The following is a 20,345-nucleotide window of genomic DNA, read 5'->3' on the forward strand; positions in this document are numbered from 1 at the left end:
TTCTTATTTTAAACTAAAATTGTCATTTATTTAAAATTTTTTTACTACTAAATATAAAAAGGGCAAATACACGACACTCTTGTCAACAATGACACCAATTGTGACTTAATAATAGAATAATCATTTTATATGTTTAGTTGTGCAAAAGATTTTCATTCAAAAAAATAGTCGTCTTCCCTTTAAATTTTATACTAAATAAAAGAAAGACAAAACTTGCATACTTATCGATGGGTTCAATTACAAATGTACAAATAGTCTGTAATTTTAAAATTTAGAAAGGATATCAGCAAGGGTGACCAACTTTATTATATAAAAATTATTTTTCTTATTTATCACTTTTTAAATTTTATAATTACAAATTATTTGTATATTTGTGAATAGACACATGAGCAGGGATAACTTACTCACTAATAAATAATCGAAATAGATATTTTATTATATTCCATATTAATTTCCTTTCCTTTCATAACAAACGAAAGGGCAATGTTGTATAATTAATCATCGGTTTAAAAACCATCAGTTTAATTAATTAATATCATTATTTAAAAATAAATAAATTCCGAGCCCACAGAGCCAGACTGTGAGAGTGGTACGGAAACTCCCTTTCCCTAAAGCCGACGGGGGAGTTACCATTAAACGCTCCTATTAAAAGTGGGCACGGAGATATTGTGGTACCTTTGTCTTCGGTTCCATCTTCTTTCCCTCCTGTTTCTCTCTCTCTCTCTCTCTCTACAACTTCAGGAGCTTCTTCTTTCAAAGGTAAACTTATGATTTTGTCCATCTCAAGCTATTACTGTGTAATTTGGTGAAACTGTTGGCTCTCTTACTTACATTATTAGCTTCATATACCTTAACTCCGCTGAATTTGAATTCTACACTTTTCAAAGTTTGCAATTTTGCTTTGATTTGATCCGAGTTGCACTTTAATTGATCTTTGTTAGTTTGGTGTTTCGGGGTTCTTATTAATTTTTGTGGAATTTGAATGAGTTATGAATTTAATATATATATATATATTGTTCTTGTTAGCCATTTGCAGTGATATTAATGTAAAGTTACTCTCTTTTCTATTGCATTCGTGCCATGTAATTCCAATATGCCTGTTTTCAGAGACCCAATTCCACATATGTAAAATTTATTGATTGCAAGGCACTTGGATGTGTTTATTCTGTTCTAATACGGTGTTGAGATGAGTTAATCTCAATAAACACATTTGGTATCATATAGTTAATTAATATAAGGGCATATCAAAATGTTAGTGATGTTGTGCTTGGAAGCACTGAATCGGTGACTTGGAATTGAAATTGGAGAAAAATTAGTTGAAACTTTGAACTAATTTTTTTCAAATTCCAATTCCAAGGCGCCAACTCGGTACTCCTAAACTTAGCATAAAAGATTTTGTTTCTGTTATTTTCATTGGTTACATGGTGTTCGGACGAGTCCATTTTACTATGAGTTGAATTGAGACATTGAATTCTTGGTATTAGTAAAATAACCCCAGTTGTTTTTGTTGACAGTTGATTGAAACAAACCACTTGGCCATTAGCCTAGCTAGTATAATCTCTCCTCCCTCAAAGGGGAAGTGAGGGGTTTGAGCCCCATAGTGGGCATTTGCCAATTGTGTGTGGGTATTTACCTAACTGGAAAAAAAAAAAAGAAAAAGAAAGAAACAGGGACATTCTATAATTCCAATCGATGATGCTATTTATGTTTTCCGTTGGTGAATATGGTAACAGCTTTTTTACTGGACCATTTTATGAGTTCAATTTCTATATGAATCACTATGGGATCATTGTAAATGTTCTTTTTGTATATAAAACTGTTGGTGCAGTAATTCACTCGTCCTCAGGTTGTGCGGATGAAATGTAATTGATCAGGAAACGTATCAAATCAAAGTAAAAGCTATCTATTGGATTAGGAATTAACCCTTTGGCAGTTTATATGTTTATGTTTTCTGTCTTCAATGGTCTTGCAGTTAGTAATAAGAAGTGTACTATCTTTCTCTCCAAGTCTGTGAGAAGGAGACTTATCTCTTCCATTCCTCACTGCACTCTTTCTTCTTTTCCTGTCAGGTACCAGGGTCTTCCTTTAGCGTGATTAACTTTAACTTCAGTTCTTGGTTGCATGCAGATAATATATTTAAATACAATATAGTTGGCAGTGATGGGGACTGTTGTTGATGCTTCAAATAAGGTAGCTTTTATTTTGTTTCTTGTTGTATACTTGTATGATAAGTTATTTTTGAAAGTTTAACTGATCAATAAGATTACCTTTTGGAAAATTTGGTCAATGCAAGCTAAGAGTACACTTATCAACCATAAATTTGTGCTTAAGAAATCTGTGGGTGGTGTCACCATTTACTGATTTCCAGCTTGAAACAATACCGATCTATTCTGAATTTCAAACAATCAGAAGAACCATAATTTTCTTTCTGTATTAGAATTTACTTGATGTAATGATGGACAAGACTATTATCATCAATAGCATGTGTAGCACTGCTCTACAATTGTCATGGTCAAAGAATTGTTTCTGTTGATCAAGTTGTCAACCTACATTTGAACTTGTAAAGCAATTCTTTTTCTGTTTATAAGCCCATTGAATATGGCTGATGTTGTCTGCTAAGTTCAGAAGATTAACCTGCTAGGCATGGATGCTTCTTTTATGGGCGATTCTTTTTCATGTGTTACATGGGCATACACACACATTGAATCTGGGTAATCATTTTGACATATATGCTGGATTACAGGAGGCAAATGGAGGCTCGCTGTCCGAGAAGAAGTTTAGAGTTGTTTTTGTCTTAGGTGAGCGCTTTGATTTTTGTATCTAATTATAAATCTTTCAACTACTTATTTGAAATAGTAGGGTCTCTGCCAGTATAAGTAATTTGAATAACTCAAAGGTGAACTATACTATTACTCCTGAACATCACCATATATATATGGACAAATATTCCCGTACAGGTATAAGTGGATCCCTCCTTTTTTATCCATCTCTAGATATGTATGTTTGCAGATATATATTGAAGAGAGGTGAAATTGAATGAGGGATGTGGTCAGATTGTTTATATTTTTAAATCCTTCAAAATGGAATCCAGTACTTTCACTTGTTGAAGGAATGATCAGTATGGGAATGACCATTTGACCAAACCAATCGTGACAAAATTTTGACCAAGGAATGACCATTTCATTCCCCTGTTATTCAGTGTATTGGATGGGTCTAAGTTTGTGAGGTTTCAGATATTTAGGTCTATTGTTTCCATTGTTCCATTAAGACTATTTTCTCAAAGTTACACATCAAAACTCATGTAGCTTTTCTAGTTTCACTGGTTTTTCATTAATGAATCATCCCATATAAAAATTGTAAATTTGAGTATGAATTTTTCATGGCATATGAGAATTCCAAGTCCCCAGTTTACCATTTTCTTAACAGATGATAATAGCAAGTTTTATGGGTTTAGAAGAATTTGGAAGCACATCATTTCCTGGGAAAAAAAGATCTGGGATTATATTGTATTTATTTATTGCATAAAATAGTCTTAAGTATTAAATTTTCTGCTGTTACTATAGGCAATGATAATGAGTTTGAAGGTTGGTAAGATTGTGGATATGTAAATATTATCCTGATTTCTTGACACATTTGGTTAAAAAAAGAAAAAGAAAAGAGCAGAGTGTTTTTTATTTTTAGCTACAATTGGGGTGTATTATTTTTTTATAGCTTATTTGTTAGAGTCAGCGTTTCTTGTCTTTTTTCTTTTCTTATGGAACTTTAGTGGCTTTTTGACTTCTTAATTGATTTACCATTTTTCACATATTAAATTGAACAGGTGGCCCAGGCAGTGGAAAGGGCACCCAGTGCGCAAACATTGTGCAACACTTTGGGTTCACCCATCTCAGTGCTGGTGATCTTCTCCGAGCAGAAATAAAATCCGGTTCTGAAAACGGGTTGAGTTCTCTTTGTTTCATTTCTTTGCTGATATGTCCACACACTATGTTAAAATTCCTCTTGAAAAAGCAACAATTGAATTCCGCTTCCCAAATTTGGCATAAAAAGCGAGCAATGTGCTTGATGTAGATTGCTTACGATAATTCCCGATCTGATGTGATTAGATCGTTGTTGCTAGAAGAATGCAACTTTAAATTAGGCATTAGCTTGAGAGTGGTTAACCTCATATTGGTTAATTTTTTCCCCTCTTATTTTTAACAATTAGGTGAAGTAGCAAATTCATGTTTAACTGATTGGATGCTATCTGATCTACAATGATAAGTTATGCTGTGTTTGTCTCTGTGCGAGTTCTTTTGGCCAAAAAAGTTACATTTTTATTTGAAAAATCATTACTGTAGCTTAAATCTTCTCTTCGGTGAAGTTTTCCTTTCTTTTTGAGAGATTTTATTTTATTTTATTTTATTTTTTTATTATTATTTTTTTAAAAAGTTGGTTGCAAATTGTTTTAACTGATTTGTTTAGTGTGAAGACTATTTTTAAAACTGACAGGATTCGTGCCAGTATTCATTATAATATAGAAGTGCTAATTTCCATTTGTAGAAAGGTGACGTTGTGTTCCTTTCCAAGAAGGGATTGATGTAATACCAAAAATAAAACTTTGTTTTTGCAGCATATTTGTATAGGACTGTCCAATTTTTCGATAAATGAAATGATTATTGCCTTAATTAAGGTTGATTTTTGTCCTATTAATCTTCTGAATTTGCATGCATGAAATGGAAGAATTCTCCTAATGTATGGAAAAATAATTTCTTGGTGTAGGAAAGTTGCATTGTCTTTCTTGGTAGGATAGGATTAGTAACAAGTGAAAATGTTGTATTTACAGTATATTTCTCTAGGGTTGTGTTGTTCCTATCTCCACAAATTAAATGATTGGTGCCATCGATTAAGATTGATTTTTGTTCTATTATACGTCCTACATTGTATGCATCTTTCTTGCATGCTTGTTGCATGTGTTTATCTACCGATGCTGAGATAATTTATCTACCAGATATCATCGTTTCCAACTAAGTAGAGCAGGACATGCTTTTTCATCTCAAGCTTTGGTTTCTAATTTTCAACTTTGTTATGCGATACCTCAATTCTAAATTTCTGCGCTCCAATAATTTACAGGACCATGATTCAGAACATGATTAAGGAGGGAAAGATCGTCCCTTCAGAGGTAACAATTAAGCTTCTCCAACGAGCAATGCAGGAAAGTGGTAATGACAAATTTCTTATCGATGGTTTCCCTCGTAATGAGGAAAATCGTGCAGCCTTTGAGTCTGTTGTAAGTCTTCTATACAGCCCCATATTTGAATCTTTATGTTGTAACTGTATATACAAATACAATTGCTTTGATTGCCAGTTCAAAGTGGCTCATTTGTTGATATTTCAATTGAAGATACTACTTTAGGATATGTTGTCTTAATTGCCACTAACTTGGATGGTTTGCAGACTGGAATTGAGCCAGAATTTGTACTTTTTTTCGAATGTTCAGAAGAAGAGATGGAGAGGCGCCTTTTGAATCGGAACCAGGTTAGTCATATATTACTTGTGCATGCCCTTAGCTCTCATATCCAATCTCTGTTTCTTATGCTGTTTCTTCTTTTTAAAATTTTATTTGTTCTTCTCGTCTTTTTTTTTTTTTTACTGGCAATGAAGGGAAGAGAAGATGATAACATTGATACAATACGGAAGCGATTTAAGGTTTTTATGGAATCGAGCCTCCCAGTGATTGAGTATTACAAGTCCAAGGGGAAGGTTCGCCAGGTAATGTTTTATCCATTTTCCTCCTTGACAACCTTCTTGTTTTATGATTTATTGCAACAACTGATGTTGCTTCTGCCCTCAGATTGATGCTGCAAAGCCTATTGAAGAGGTGTTTGAAGCTGTTAAAGCCGTTTTCACCCCATTGAATGAGAAGGTAAAACACCGACACCGTAGTGATGCTTCATGGAGTTTTAATCGATGTATGCGCCAATTTGGAGAGAAAATAAAATGCTTTTGGACGAGACGTGTATCGTCTTGATGAAAATGTCTGTGTACTTATAAAATTTAGTGTGGAATAAAATGTTCAATATCCTACTTTCCAGAAGTCAATTTTTTGGCAAAGTGATGTTCTGCATTTTTTGGGAGTTCTGAATGCAGCCGGCACATTACAGTGATGGAATAAAATAAAAAAAAGGTATGATTTAGATTTAGGAACAAAATGAAGTAGATATAATGGATGTGTTGTGGGTACACTAAATAATGGATTTGAATGAGGGACAAGCACTGCATGTAGAAAGCATTCAGAAATTTCATCGAATTGCAATATTTAGGACAGAAGCCTGTCTCCATTTGGTCTGTCCTACTCGGATCCGGTTAGAGTGTTGGGCGTTAAAAAAGAAACAAGAATAGCACATTCGTGTAATTGAAATGTGGATTTGAGGTGGATGATAGGAGTGACTAGAAAAGATAAATTTACTATTCAAAGTATAAGCGAGATTTTAGGAATAAGACCTAGAAGGCTAGAAGAGATAGTGTCACTAATGAAAGTGAGAGAAAAATTAGATGTCCACCCATTGGTGAGAAAATTAGAGAGAGTAGACTTTGATGGTTTGGACACTTACAAGATACTCCTATGGAAAGAGGAAGACTAGTTGTAATAGAAGGCAAGAGACAGAGAGAGTGACCAAAAATAACATGGGATGAGGTTATTAAAAATGACTTAAAAAAGTTATATATAGTAGGTGAAATGGTATGCCATAGAAAAGAATGGAGAGAGAGAGAATTCATGTGACCCACTCCATGCATATGAGATTTAGGCAAGGATGATGACCTATTAGCAGCAAAATAATAGAAAAGCAGATCCATTGATGCGTCCACAAGGAAGGAAAAATTAGTTTTCATAGAAGATAAAAGACAGCAAGGTTGACCAAAAATAACATGGAATGAAGTTGTTAAAATGACTTTAGAACTTAAATATTAGAGGAGACATGGTGTATAATAGAATATAATGGAAAAAAGAAAATCCATGTGGCCGACTTCATGCATTTGGGAAAAAGGCAAGGATGGTGAAAGTATTATCCACCATGGAACAAGAAAAAGCTCAATTATGTTCAAATAAATAATAAAAAAAGTAGTTTTTGGACAGTTACAGAATTCAGCCCTTATTTTCCTTTAAATATGATATACAATATTTTCATTAGCAATGATACCTCTTGATTAGTCTTCATTTTAGGTAAGAATTTTTTCCTAGTGTAGCTACACCAAGTTCCTTCCATTAAAATAATGCGCCTGTGGCAGAGTTATGTGAAGTTTTTTCCCATCATATGTTGATCTTTTTAGTAGGGGAAAGATTTATCTTTTAAGCAAGTTTCGGGTTCCCTCCATTAAAAAATGAGCATGTGGCATAACTTTTCGAAGTTTGTTTCTTGATTTTTCGTGCAGGAACCTGATCATGTATGACCACTCAATTTTTTTCTCATAAATCAAGGAATGACTTGATATTTTTATATTGTAAGGATAAGGATGTGGCATCATGTGATAAATAATTGAAAGAATTTCCTGGGAAAAAATTGGCAGATATATGCATTGACCATTCATTTCAGTTGTCCATGTCTTTTTTTAATTCAAACAATCGAATTGTTTGTGCATTGCAGGTTGCTGTCTAGGTGTCGGAACTGTACCCATCATTTGAAAGCACTTTTCCATTGAGGTAATGCATTCATCACAATTCACAACCTCAGGAATTATTTTAATTTTTTTATATTTTAGTCTTGGTTGGATCATACATTTTTGGAGATTTATGGAGTTTTGATGGAAATTTCTGTTGCATATCTTAGGTTTATAAGTTTATATGGTTGAGATTTTGAGCAGAAGCAGTGATTTTTTGTCATTTTCCTTTCCAAGTTCTAGCTACATTTGTAAAGCTCTGCTAAAAGCCAAGAAACATTACTGGGGCTGGATCTTTATACAGCCAAAGAGTTCATTTCATTTTTTATCGTCAAATTTTCATTTTAATAACCATTTTTATGCTACTGCTTCAAAAATATCGGAAATATTTGGTTCATGAAGGATTCTCAATAGCAAAGGTCATTGCCTAGTGGAGCTCCTGTCTCTTCATGATATTGAGTGCTGGAATTTGTATAGACCTAATTTCCAGGTTTATTTGCGGAAGTGAGAATCTCAATGTGTCGTTATGCGGTGCTAGTCATGTCTACTCCAGTGCTGGGAGAGACAATGTGGCTACTCTTAGACTTTTCGGCTCAAACTTTTGCCTTTTCACTAATCAGTGGTCCCTGGTCTGACTTTTAAATGTTCCATTGTTGATATTTGAGAAGCTGCTCAGCAGCATCAATCATTTCCTTGTTTATATGTTCTACTACTTGGTAATCTATAAATAGTCATGATGCAAAATTGTTTATGGTGTAGTGTTAAATATACTGTTTGGTCTTGAGATGAAATTTCACCTGATAGTTAAGAATAGTAAACATTTTGTTGACACTCGAGAGAGATGCATTATGAAGAATTTATATTTGGAAGTATTGTTATGGAATTTCCAAGTTTTCTTGTGTTCCTAGTAAAGTGTACAAGGCTATGTATGAGACTTCGAATATCCTTAACACGATTTTTATATATTTTCAAAAGTGACAGTTGCAGCGAGAATTTTGTGGATTAATAAGATCGGAACTGTCATTTTCTTGGATTCTTCTTAAGAAAAGGACTCTCTCTCTCTCTCTCTCTCTCTTCCATTTTCTTTTTGCTTTCCTAGGCTTGAAAGGATTCAATTGTTACTAAAACACAGAATTTCATTAGTGAGTTGACATAACAATGTATCACCACATGTTGCAAAACTATCCTTCTCCATTTATAATGATTTTTCAATTGTTTTATTTCAGCTTTTTGTTGTTTTGAAGCTAATTTCTCTATATTCCCTCTTTTTTCCAGGTGGTTTTCTATTTAGCGAAAGCTTTCTTGCACTCCGGCCCAAGTTTTTTTACTATAGAAAGCTACAGTTATTGTTAATCGATAAACAGGAAAGTTACAGTTTATGTAATGTGGTTTCTGCCTTTGCATTCTTGTTATATGACTGAATTATAATAGAGATTAATTTCAAATGGTAATCATCATATGCTCTTTGTCCCACTGATCTCTCTCAAATTGAATGTTGGTATTTGGCTTATCCTACAACACACACACACACACACACACACACACACACACAGTACAAGTAGAAATCTTATGAAAGAGTACATTAAAGTAGAGTAGAATAATCTTAAACATGTTCAATTGTCATAGTTGCAGTAGATGCTCCAATAATACTCTAAAGACATCCATAATAGAACATTATTGTTGCCAAAAAGGCTTTGAAAGGCACAACATCCTAACTTACGGCTTTAGAAGTTCATGGTTTCTCAAAGTTTACAAATGACCAAATCGATAAATATTGCACTAACCTGATTCTTTGGCAAACTGGGGAATCATCAGAGGCTGAAACCCGTGTTTAAGACTGGCTTCCCAAACTTTGTCACCGTCAAACATATTGTCACCACACTCATGTACATTCCATCCTTCTAAGCCATGCACTATCCCGGCTACGCGCCAAGCACTCATCACTCTTCTTGGCAACCAATTCTGTCACATTAATCGCAAAATACAGAAGTTTATATATACACACTCATATATAAATGTATGTTTTGAAACAATATGTATATGTGTGTGTGTATGTTTTGAAACAATATGTATATGTGTGTGTGTGTATAAGTTCCAAACCTCACAAGAGTCCAGGTTCTGGAGAGACATGGGAGTTAACATTGCTGGTGTGTTGTGGTACAAGCAATCGCTGCGCCTTTTCTTTGGTGGGAATTGTGAGAATGGAATGAAGAGTGTTCCTTTTGATGCATTCAGCTCTTCTTCTTCAGTCAATCCATCTCCCACTAGCCATACCTACATTAATTTATTTGCACACGTCACTGTATTGAAAAAAAAAAAAAAAAAAAGAACTAAAATTCATTTATTATTAGCATAGTACTCTTCTTGGAATTTCATACGAGAATTTCTAGATGAATGCAACATGATATAATATTAAATTTAATATATTTAGAAATCCATCAATTTGTTAGACTAGTATGTCAATTTTCAGAATTTAGATAGCTTGCAGTGTCTCAACTAGTCAAAATGAGAGAAATAAAAATACTAATAAACTTGACAAGGCCTTAAACTGATGTTGGAATTTTAATTTTCAAATTTAATCTAAAAAGAAAGATGAACCTTGGACTTTATATTTTATTGGTTTTTATATATATGGTATAACCAAGACTCTAGTGGATTATATTGTGTTTGTCAACTGTTATAAATCGCATATACTTAATTTCTATTCTAAGCCCATATCTTTCCTGTTTGGCCATAGTCTGTATGACATTTAGGCTTGTTAAGGAATCATAATAGAAACAATTTGGGGTACAAGAAAGAAAGACCAGTATTGCAGACATAGGAAAAAGGTATGATAACTACCTTGTGAGCATATCCTTTTGACAGGACCAAATTACTTTCACACTCTGTTTCCAGCTTCAGCTTCAGCTTCTCATACTCATTTTGATATAATGTTGCCACCTGACATAAATTCAAGTAATGTAAGAAAAATTAATACACTTTCACAACTGTCATACTTTGTTGAATCTTCACATTAAAAAGAGCAAACTCAAGCTCCCGTCATTGCAGGGTCTGAGAGAATCAGATGTACGTAACTTTAAGATCTTCACGCGGAAAAAAGTAATAATTTGGAAATACTTTTCCTGATTTGAGGAAACAAGTCTCCATCTTTCTCTAATCCTAACCAGAACTTCAATATATATATATTTTTTCCTAATTGATGCTCACACATCCCCCTCAGAATTGTTCACACATGAGCAAACAAAAAAAAGAAAAAAAGAAAAGAAAAAGGTAAACATACCTGGATGCCCTTTTGGCATAAAGCATAAGCAATGGAAAAAGCAATTCTGGATAGATTGCCTCTGAGGAGCACTTGTGTTGTTCCTTTTGGAATGCTATTTAGCACAACACCAACTGCTAAGCTACTTCCATCTACCACCTTCATTTTGAGCTTAGGATACTTTTGGATGTAAAGCTCACCATTTCTGTTAAGTTCCTCCCCCTGCAATATTGTGCGTGTGTGTGTGTGTGTGAGAGAGAGAGAGAGAGAGAGAGAGCAAATAGTACCTGATTAATCATGATGGACAAAACCAGGTCTAACTATATATTTTATAGTATTACAATATTGTTGACTTGATGAACAGAAAATGTTTAGAAGTGTTATATATTTAAATTACACCATCTCTAACAACTTAAGTTTTCAGAGTAGATGGTGGTTAACATGGTATCAGAGCAGTCAAAATCTTTGATAATTAAAATTGAAACACGTGTTGGACTAATATCCAGCGGATTAAACAAGAAACAGGCTGCTATCCTTGTTAAAAATTCCTGAAGTAGGCAAATTGCAGCAAAGGAAGTAGGCTGCATGCTCTAGATGTCAATTGAAGATTATAATATAAGGACACTCTAAATCTCTAAACCTTTAGTTCATAAGAATTTATAAATTTACCGGATTAGGTACCTCACTTGTGATCAAAAGAGACCATAAGGAAGAAAAACAAGAGATGAGAAAGATGAATGAACTTGCCTGGTTCAAAAGGCCTAGACTTAACACCTTAATACCTCTTCCCTCGGCCTCTAGTATGGCCTCTTCAATCTGATCATTGATGTCCTCTTTTTGCCTTCGAAGTGAGTACTGAAAATAAAATCAGCACAATGCTTTAAACATTGCAATGAAAATACACATAACAGAGTAAGAAATGTGTGTCCAAAAAAGGAAAATACTAATAATAATGTGAATCTTACTTGGATACTGTATCTTGGTACTGCCCATGATTGTAATTTGAGCTTTCTAAAGATATTTCTCTCGAGAATGAATGTCCGGCCATAGAGATAAGTGATGATCATGGACCAAAATGTCACCGGCCACATTAGCCACAGGTACCAGCTAGATGTGTGGGGCTTGGAGGCCAAGGAGGCGAACCCTAGCCGGAGATGATAGATGGAGTCTGGTGTTGTGAGATGCGTTAGATGCACTACATCCGGCGACTCTTCTTGTCTTTTGAGTGAATCTTTGTATAGTGTATCTGTGGACTTGTCCATGGTACCATATATGTAATCATAGATTGGCATGAACAATGAGTAATTGGTCCGAAATTGAGTGTGATGCAGGGAGTGATATCTGTTCACTCGAGACATTATAATGTGATTGAGATATTATATAAGAACAAACTCAATAAATTGAATTTTTTTTTTTTCTTTCTAAATTTATACGACGTACACATGTATGCAAATATATTGAATTTCACTTGTTGGTTTATATCAACATTATGTTGGTTGTTAAGAATGAAGAATTAAGTTCAGAATTTCAAAGAGATTTGGAGACTTACGACGGCGTATACATAATGTACTTGAGAGGGGGAAAGATTGTGAAGAGGCACTTAGGAATGAGCTCAAAGTTGCAGTGTCCCATGTTGTTCATGAGATCAATGTAAGTGATATAACCAAAGATTGCCACTATAGAGCCAGTCCCAGTCAACACTGTCGCCATCATTGGTATCGCAAAGAGCAAAAAGTATGCAATATGTTCTGCAAATGGATGAATAACAGCTGAAACACACACACACACACACAGTTATTAGAATACCAAATTCAAAAAATTGAAAAGATTCAATTGTTCCAAGACATATAGAAGAGATATGATAGATATGGTCTTACACGAAATGGGCTCGGTGACAACAGAGGAATGGTGGTGGGAATGGTAGCGAGAGTAGAGGTAATGGTGGTGCAGTGCTCTGTGTAACCAGTAGTAGAGGAACTCAACAGGTCCAATATGGAGCAAAGTTGTGATGATCACACCATCTGTTCTCCACAGGGGTAAGTTTGAAGCCTCAGGAACTGCCATGTTTACTATGTAGAATATAATTCCATTCATAAGGATTTGGTCATCCCTGCCAATCACCCCCATCAGATCACAATTTAAACACACAAGATTAAAAACACATAGTTCACATACAGTCACACTGAGTGAAAATTTTGAGACACTTAAAGTACCATGTCATCGGTGTTATCAATCAATTATATCTTTGTTTTTTCGTCGTATGCACGCATGTTCTACATTGTTTGGGATTTTCACCTAAAAAACTATATGATTTAAGCCTACTTGAACTGTAAATAATTTGCATATTACCACTGTACATATATACTAAATTCCCTTATGAATAAATGGCATAAATTGCCCTAAAATATAAGAATTTTGCATATATGTCCTATTAGGGATAGCAACGAGGGCGGGTTTGGACGGGTGTACCCTCCCCCGCCCCTGCAACCGTTTAAAAATCTCACCCCCAATCCCATCCCCGCCCAAAACTGCAAAAACGGGAACTTTCCACCCCATCCCCACCCTCGTTTAACATCTATACCCCGTGGGTATCCGCCCTCCCTTGTTTAAGACTATAAATTCTCCTCCATTTATTTTTTTTCATCAACTCAAATTATATAATTATTTAAAAGATTCGTAAAAAAGAATGGGCAATAAATAGTTTAACATAAAATTCAACATTAAAAACATTCTAAATGGTCGCGCAAACAACTTGTTCCGGATTTTCAAATTTTGTTGCAAAACAAACTATCTCAATATATATACTAATGAAGTAAGGGTACTAAACGAAAATATATATACTAATAAAATAAGGGTACTTAAGTAATTTAGCTATCTAAACGGGGCGGGGCGGGGCAGGGCGACCCCCCCCGCCCCCTCACCGAACTCACGCGGATTTTCATTACGTCAAACCATCTCCGCCCAAATAAGCTAAACGGTTTCTAAAACGGCCAAAAACGAGCTGGGACGGGGGTACCCGCCGCCGCGCGGCAGGGGGGGGGGGGGGGGGAATTGCTATCCCTATGTCCTATGTTCTTATAGCTTTGTGGATTTTGTGCAAATAAACTAAAGGGCAATTTAGTAACTATCATGACACATTTAGGGCCTGTTTGCTGACCATTTCCGTTTTGCATTTCTATTTTCACCCAAAACAGAAACAGTATTTTTGTTGTACTTTGTTAAATAGAAATTGAAAACATATTTGGTAACGTAAAATTTGTTTCAAGATTTTTAGAAGGAAAAAACACGAAAATGTGTTTGGTAAAAAAATATTTGCAACATTGAGAAAAATTGTTATCGTAATACTATTCACAGCTACTGTGTTTTTGTTACCACCCAAAAACATTAGGAAACACCAATTTTGTGTTTTTGATTTAAGTCTCTTTTCTACAACAAATGCGATACTACTCAAATCCTAACAAAAATTACCAAAAACGTTTTGGTGTTTTGGTTTGCTTTCTTAATTGCAAACTTTCAATAATTCAGCGTTGACTAATTTAATTTCAGGGGTAACTTTCAATTTGATTATGGTGCAGAGCTTTTGTGTAACTATCCCCAAGCCATATCCCTTTGACATTGATATATATATATATATAGAGAGAGAGAGAGAGACAGAGAGAGAATCAGTTACCAATTGCTTTCTCTGTCAACTTGGTCAAACTCAATAGTCTTGTCAACAATCCTGTTATTGCCTTTGGCTGTTCGGTGACGAGAAATAGAAATCCATATTTGGTTATGAAGCATCCTCCACAATAGAAATGGGGCTGTGAGAAAGTTGAAAAGGTCTCTCTCTTCTTTCATAACAATCAAGTACATGCTACGAACCACCCATGGCGCCAAAATTACATGCTTCACCATGCAATTACATGAAAACCCAAGTTAGAAATTAATTCTATTAAAAAAAAAAAAAAACAAAACTAATACTATATTTTGATTTCATGGTGAGTATTAAAAATGCAAGTGTGTATATATATATATTTTTTAAAAAAGAAAAAGAACATCAATGTGTTGTGTACATCGTACGTACTTTCCAAAGTACTACAACAAATGAGATGCATTAATTTAGCAACAGTATTTATTATGGAATTCGTTATAATATTTGCCAAGTTTCAATGCATTTGGCTGAGTAGGTGAACTCACGTACTTGTGAAATAAATGATTTATGCATGAAAATAAAAGTATTCAGAATAATATTTACAGAACTAAATATTGCTGAATCAAAAGTAACTCTAGTTTAAGATGAATGAAATGATCTTTACAATAAAATAAAAGAGTTTGGAATGATTAACGAACAAAATACTATAGAATCAAAAGCAGCTCTAGTTTAAGGTGAAAGAAATGATCTTCACATGAAAATTTTAACAAATAAAATATTACAGAATCAAAAGTAACTCTAGTTTAAGGTGAACGAAACAATATTTACATAAAAATAAAATAATCCAGATTGATTAATATATGCACAAAATATTACAGAATCAAAAGTGCGTAGCTCTAGTTTAAGGGGAGTGAAATGATTTTTACATGAAAATAAAAGAATTCGGAGTGATTATCTAATAAAATATTGCAGAATCAAAATAAGAAATAATATTTACATGAAAATGAAAGATTTCGGAGTGATTAACGAATAAAATATTGCAGGATCAAAATAACTCTAGTTGAAGATGAATGAGCCGTATATAGTTCATTTATCTGTTCTATAGAGTAAACACATTATGATCAATAACGTAGAAGGTCTAAGATATATATATATGTGTGTGCGCGCGCGCGTGTTCGTATATATGGTTGTAAACTGTGAAAGAAAAAAGTGGTTGAAAATGCAAGAGATAAAACTAGGAACATATACCTTAAAGCTTCCGAGATGCTTCCATGGCCAGTCAGTGAGGACTCCTGGTTTTGAAGCCATTGTTTTAGAACTACTCTACCTAGCTATCATGTGATATGGAGTTGCCTATTCTAAGGTTTATATATATATAGGTCCTCTTGAATAAAGTATTTTGTCACATGTACCAACAACTAAATGTAACCATCAATGACCATACGAACAAAATGAGGGTGTTAGCTGCACCAATACGATTCACATGCTTTTGTCTGTTCAAAACAAATTGTAACGTATACTTCGTCTTTCTCTTAAATATATATATACACACACACACATTTTGAAAGATAAATCAATGATAAAAAAACTGTCATATACCTACATTTAAAAGTAATTCTTTTTTTATCTTCGAGTGGGGTTGAGTTAGATGGGTCATTTGGTAGAGGCACTTCTCTAGCTCTAATCGTGTGCGAGTCCAGAGTCAACTCACCCTATCCTTCCTCTACCCTCAAACCAAAACCAAAAAAAAAAAAACCTTTGATTTTTATTGAAATATAAAAAAACTATTTGTAAAAGTTTAGCTTTGATTATTCGATTAAAATGTCTCTAAAAAGATAACAAAATTCGATATGACCCACCGATACAACTCAAACACATGTAACACGAATTTAGCGGATTTGAATTGACCTTAATCATTCTTGTGTCATAGTTATTTCATCCAGTTTAATTAATCGTGTTGTGTTCATGTTTTAGAGTTTAATCCGTTTTATTTGATTAGACTTATTTAATTAATTGTGTCAAATCAGTCCTCTTCAACCGTAACGTACTTGTTTTAACCTAATTAGTACGAATTGCCATCCTACTCTAATGCACCGTGGCCTACATCATGTACATGCAAATAAAGTTTGTGGAAATGAATGAAATTACAGAAAATGTTTTGGTTTTCGCTGGAAGCGAAGAAGTCTGGACCATAGTATAAGATTTGTTGTCTTTGAAAAGGAAAAATCTAAAGAATTTAAATAAAATAATAGTTTAAATCAAATGATTTAAATTTACAAATCTTGCTCAAACATTCTAATTTTAATTAGTTGATTCTGTCGGTAAAAAGAATCTTTCACTAGCGATTTCTTCCAGCACACACATTATATACATATACACACACACAGTGACACGGAATTGACCTCTGATGGAAAAAGCTTCTATTAATTAATTATAGTAACGTTTCTTTATTGGATTAATTGGGACCATATTTTTTGTTCATTTTAGAGTACAATTATTAATGCGAAACTTTGCCAAATTTGTGATTTGTCACATTGGTTGGTTTATTTGGCTAGTGTACTGTGTAACACTCCCCCATTTATGATATTTCCATGAGTAGTGATATTCACCTAACATTTTATCACAATTATGTTGGGATATCCAGTGTCGTGTGTGTGTTTGTGTACATGATTGTTGTCATATGTATAGTTATATACTTTTTCCGTTAGGAGTGCACACGGTTCAGTTCGGTTTGGTCCGGTTTCTGACGGAACCGGAACCGGAACCAGAACCGGAACCGATCTTAACGGTTCCTTAAAAATGGAACTGGAATCGGAACTGTTGAGACCTAGAACCAGACCGAACCGAACCGGCATTCACGGTTCGGTTCCAAGGAACCGCTGACTGTTTGAATCTTCCTTGATTGCTACAATCGAAACCTAAATTTCCAAGGGAGTTTCGCAAATCTCTGGCTACCCATCTTCCTTCCAAGGCTTGATATGAAAGGTCATTCCGGTACGTAAAAAAAAAAAAAAACAGAAATATGTGGGTTTTGATTACAAACCCATACATACAAGTTAGCAGTTGCAGAGAGAGAGGGGGGCAAGCTTGAGAGTTGAGAGACAGCGGCTAAAGCTTGCGAACGGTGAACCCGAAGTGGAACATCGGGCGATGGAAACTGAAAGATATGGGTTTTGATTTTTTGAACAATCTTAAATGATATGCCGATATGGGTTTTGAACTTTTGATTCTTGCAGACAGATAGATAAAGTGAAATATATGGGTTTTGAACTTCTGATTCTTGTAGATTTTGTAGTTTGCAGTTGCTGAGAGAGAGAGAAGTTCAGAGTCAAGAACGAGAATAGAGATGGAGGCGATTGGGGAGGCTGAAATGATTTGCCCTAAAAATATTTTATTTTTTTGGTTTAGAATTACTAATAATATAATCAAATATATATAATATTACGGTTCGGAACCGGAACCGGAATCGGAACCGAACCGAATCTCAACGATTCCTCATTTTAGGAACTGAGACCGGAACCGGAACCGGAACCGGAACCGGAACCGTAAGAACCGGAACTGAAGTCCCGGTTCAGTTCGGTTCGGTTCCGGTTCTGGTCCCGGTTTCACGGTTCTTTTGTGCACCCCTACTTTTCGTCCCAAAATACATGAATATTTTGAAAACTATGATTCACATTTTTTAGTGCAATTATTAATGCGAAACTTTGCCAAATTTGGGATTTGTCACGTGGGTTGGTTTATTAGGCTAGTGTACTGTGTAACACTCCTCGCTTATCATATCTCCATAAGTAGTGATATTCACCTAACATTTTATCACAATCATGTTGGGATATCCACCGTTGTGTGTGTGTTTGTGTACACACAAAAATGATTGTTGTCATGATATACAGTATGTGTTTGTGTGTGCACGTGTAGATAAAATAAGTCCGAATGGGGACAATCACAAAGAAAAAACGAAGTAAAAATTGATGCGAATCGTGTAATGGATGCATGTATACGATGGAAGAAGAGAAAAAGAGAAGGTAACTAAACACTGACACCGATAAAAAAACAAACAGCATACACCACAAGAAAAAAAATTTACAAGAAAAATATATAGTTTACAATGCACATGCTCGAAAAAAAAAGTGAATCGTGTAATTGATGCATGTTTACGTTGTAATAAGAGAAAAAGGGAAGGTAACGAAACACCGACACTGGAAAAAACAAACAGCATACACCACAAGAAAGAAAATTTACAAGAAAAATATATAGTTTACAATACACATGTTTTTCGAAAAAAAGTGAATCTTGTATGGGTGATTAAAAAGTGTTACAAGAAAAATTACTTTTTACAACGCACCATGAACCTTGTAAAAGATACTACAAATTTAATTTCAAAAATTGAAGTAGAAATGGTGCATTTTTAATATATATATATATATATATATATATATATATATATATATATATATTGGTAAGTTTTGAAAGTTTAATCAATTAAATTGACAATTGAAAATCTTAAACTTGATGTCTTATAAAAAATTGACTAAAGCATGTGATTTACTATAAATGCATAAACCAAATTAAGGTACGAAAACGAAAAATTCATGACTGCTATAACCAGACATAATATTCTTTGTAATATTAAAACTTATTTGACGGATAGATTTTCTCAACCTCCAACCAACTTGACTTGATTAGTTGTGGTGACAATTACACATGATGGATTATTCCGTTTGTCATGAATCATGATTTAGGTTTATGGTATTAAGTGCAATTACTATTGTGTCCAAATATATATATATGTGTGTGTGTGTGGTGTAGTCAAATCAAAATTAAAATATTGAACATGAACGAGTTTGTCAATTTTGCTACCATCATGCAATAACTAAATTTCCTACATTTATTATTAATGTGACCAAACAATGCATGTGTAAGCGTACTTAGCATTGAAGTAGCAGTTATTTCAATGGCAGCCGTATAGCTTTAGGAGGACATGCTCGTGGTACTACTTCAGAGAGCTGATTGAATGGGTGGGTAATACAAAATGGATCAAAATTCTCTTCCTCTGAGAGGATTCCTTGGTCTTAATTGATTCCCTCCGTTTTAATATAGTTGTTAATTTCGTAAACCGTGACTTACAATTATAATCGTGTTTTTTATAAAGCACTAAGATCGAATTTTGTTTTGTGTATTTTCAATATTAATATATTTCATATATTTATTGTTTCATTTGAATAAAAATTATGCCCTCTTATAATTTTTTTGTGCGTGTAAAACCTTATGTATAAAGGGGCTCGTATGTGAACGCCCCTAGGGCCTCTCAAATGTACTAAATGTAGGTCCAATTTACATCATATTTAAATTGAAAGATATACCACTGTTACTTCAAATTTTTTTCATGAGTTTTAGTTTAAAATAAACTGATGCTAGATCATATCGGAATGAAAACATAATAAAAAGCATATCTACCCATGAGATCTCTAACACCAATATTGGTAAGTGCGCGTGTTCGATATGATTGTGTACGTGAATTTTCAGCAATCATATTTTGAGTTTGTGAATGGTCAAGTTGTGTTGTGTTGACAACTAAAATGACATTCAAGTGATAGTCATCTTAAGGTCTACATGGACTTATGGAGAGTAGAACAACTCAACCGAAGTATGAACCAATAATAAAGTGAAACATGGACGTACATTAATTATATTCCAAACCCTTGGGGATAACTTATTTGTTAGCACTTGGGCTGGACTTTGATGTCGCTGGGTGAATGTTATAAAAGTGGGCCAGATTAATTGGGGCACCTACACAGAAAAGAGGAAATGAGCTACTGG

General features: G+C 34.2%; 2 protein-coding genes across 4 annotated transcripts; one reads left to right on the forward strand and one right to left on the reverse strand.

The window, feature by feature from the left end:
- Positions 1–623: 623 nt before the first annotated feature.
- Positions 624–9,108, forward strand: LOC132299220 (UMP-CMP kinase 3-like). Of its 3 annotated transcripts, XM_059795713.1 has the most exons (10): positions 631–759; positions 2,128–2,190; positions 2,744–2,798; positions 3,821–3,938; positions 5,110–5,266; positions 5,434–5,514; positions 5,641–5,748; positions 5,831–5,902; positions 7,623–7,678; positions 8,911–9,108. In XM_059795713.1, exons 2-9 carry the CDS (start codon positions 2,161–2,163, stop codon positions 7,632–7,634), a joined length of 633 nt encoding a protein of 210 aa, XP_059651696.1. In that variant the 5' UTR covers positions 631–759; positions 2,128–2,160; the 3' UTR covers positions 7,635–7,678; positions 8,911–9,108. The 3 variants fall into 3 exon arrangements, with proteins under 3 accessions (XP_059651695.1, XP_059651694.1, XP_059651696.1); XM_059795712.1 differs by lacking the exons at positions 7,623–7,678; positions 8,911–9,108 and having other exon boundaries at positions 624–759; positions 2,070–2,190; positions 5,831–6,078; XM_059795711.1 differs by lacking the exons at positions 7,623–7,678; positions 8,911–9,108 and having other exon boundaries at positions 628–759; positions 5,831–6,078.
- A 104-nt stretch (positions 9,109–9,212) lies between these two features.
- Positions 9,213–15,836, reverse strand: LOC132299219 (very-long-chain aldehyde decarbonylase CER1-like). Its single transcript, XM_059795710.1, has 10 exons — positions 15,777–15,836; positions 14,565–14,782; positions 12,772–13,004; positions 12,444–12,663; positions 11,860–12,235; positions 11,642–11,749; positions 10,916–11,116; positions 10,477–10,575; positions 9,736–9,909; positions 9,213–9,597 (listed from the first exon to the last, which is right to left on the reverse strand). Exons 1-10 carry the CDS (start codon positions 15,834–15,836, stop codon positions 9,415–9,417), a joined length of 1,872 nt encoding a protein of 623 aa, XP_059651693.1. The 3' UTR covers positions 9,213–9,414.
- Between the last annotated feature and the right edge of the window lie 4,509 nt (positions 15,837–20,345).

Source organism: Cornus florida, unplaced genomic scaffold (assembly GCF_030987335.1).
Source record: "Cornus florida cultivar Cherokee Brave unplaced genomic scaffold, ASM3098733v1 CherokeeBrave_3.0.0_Hap2_Chr03, whole genome shotgun sequence".
In the NCBI taxonomy this organism is placed as follows: Eukaryota; Viridiplantae; Streptophyta; class Magnoliopsida; order Cornales; family Cornaceae; genus Cornus; species Cornus florida.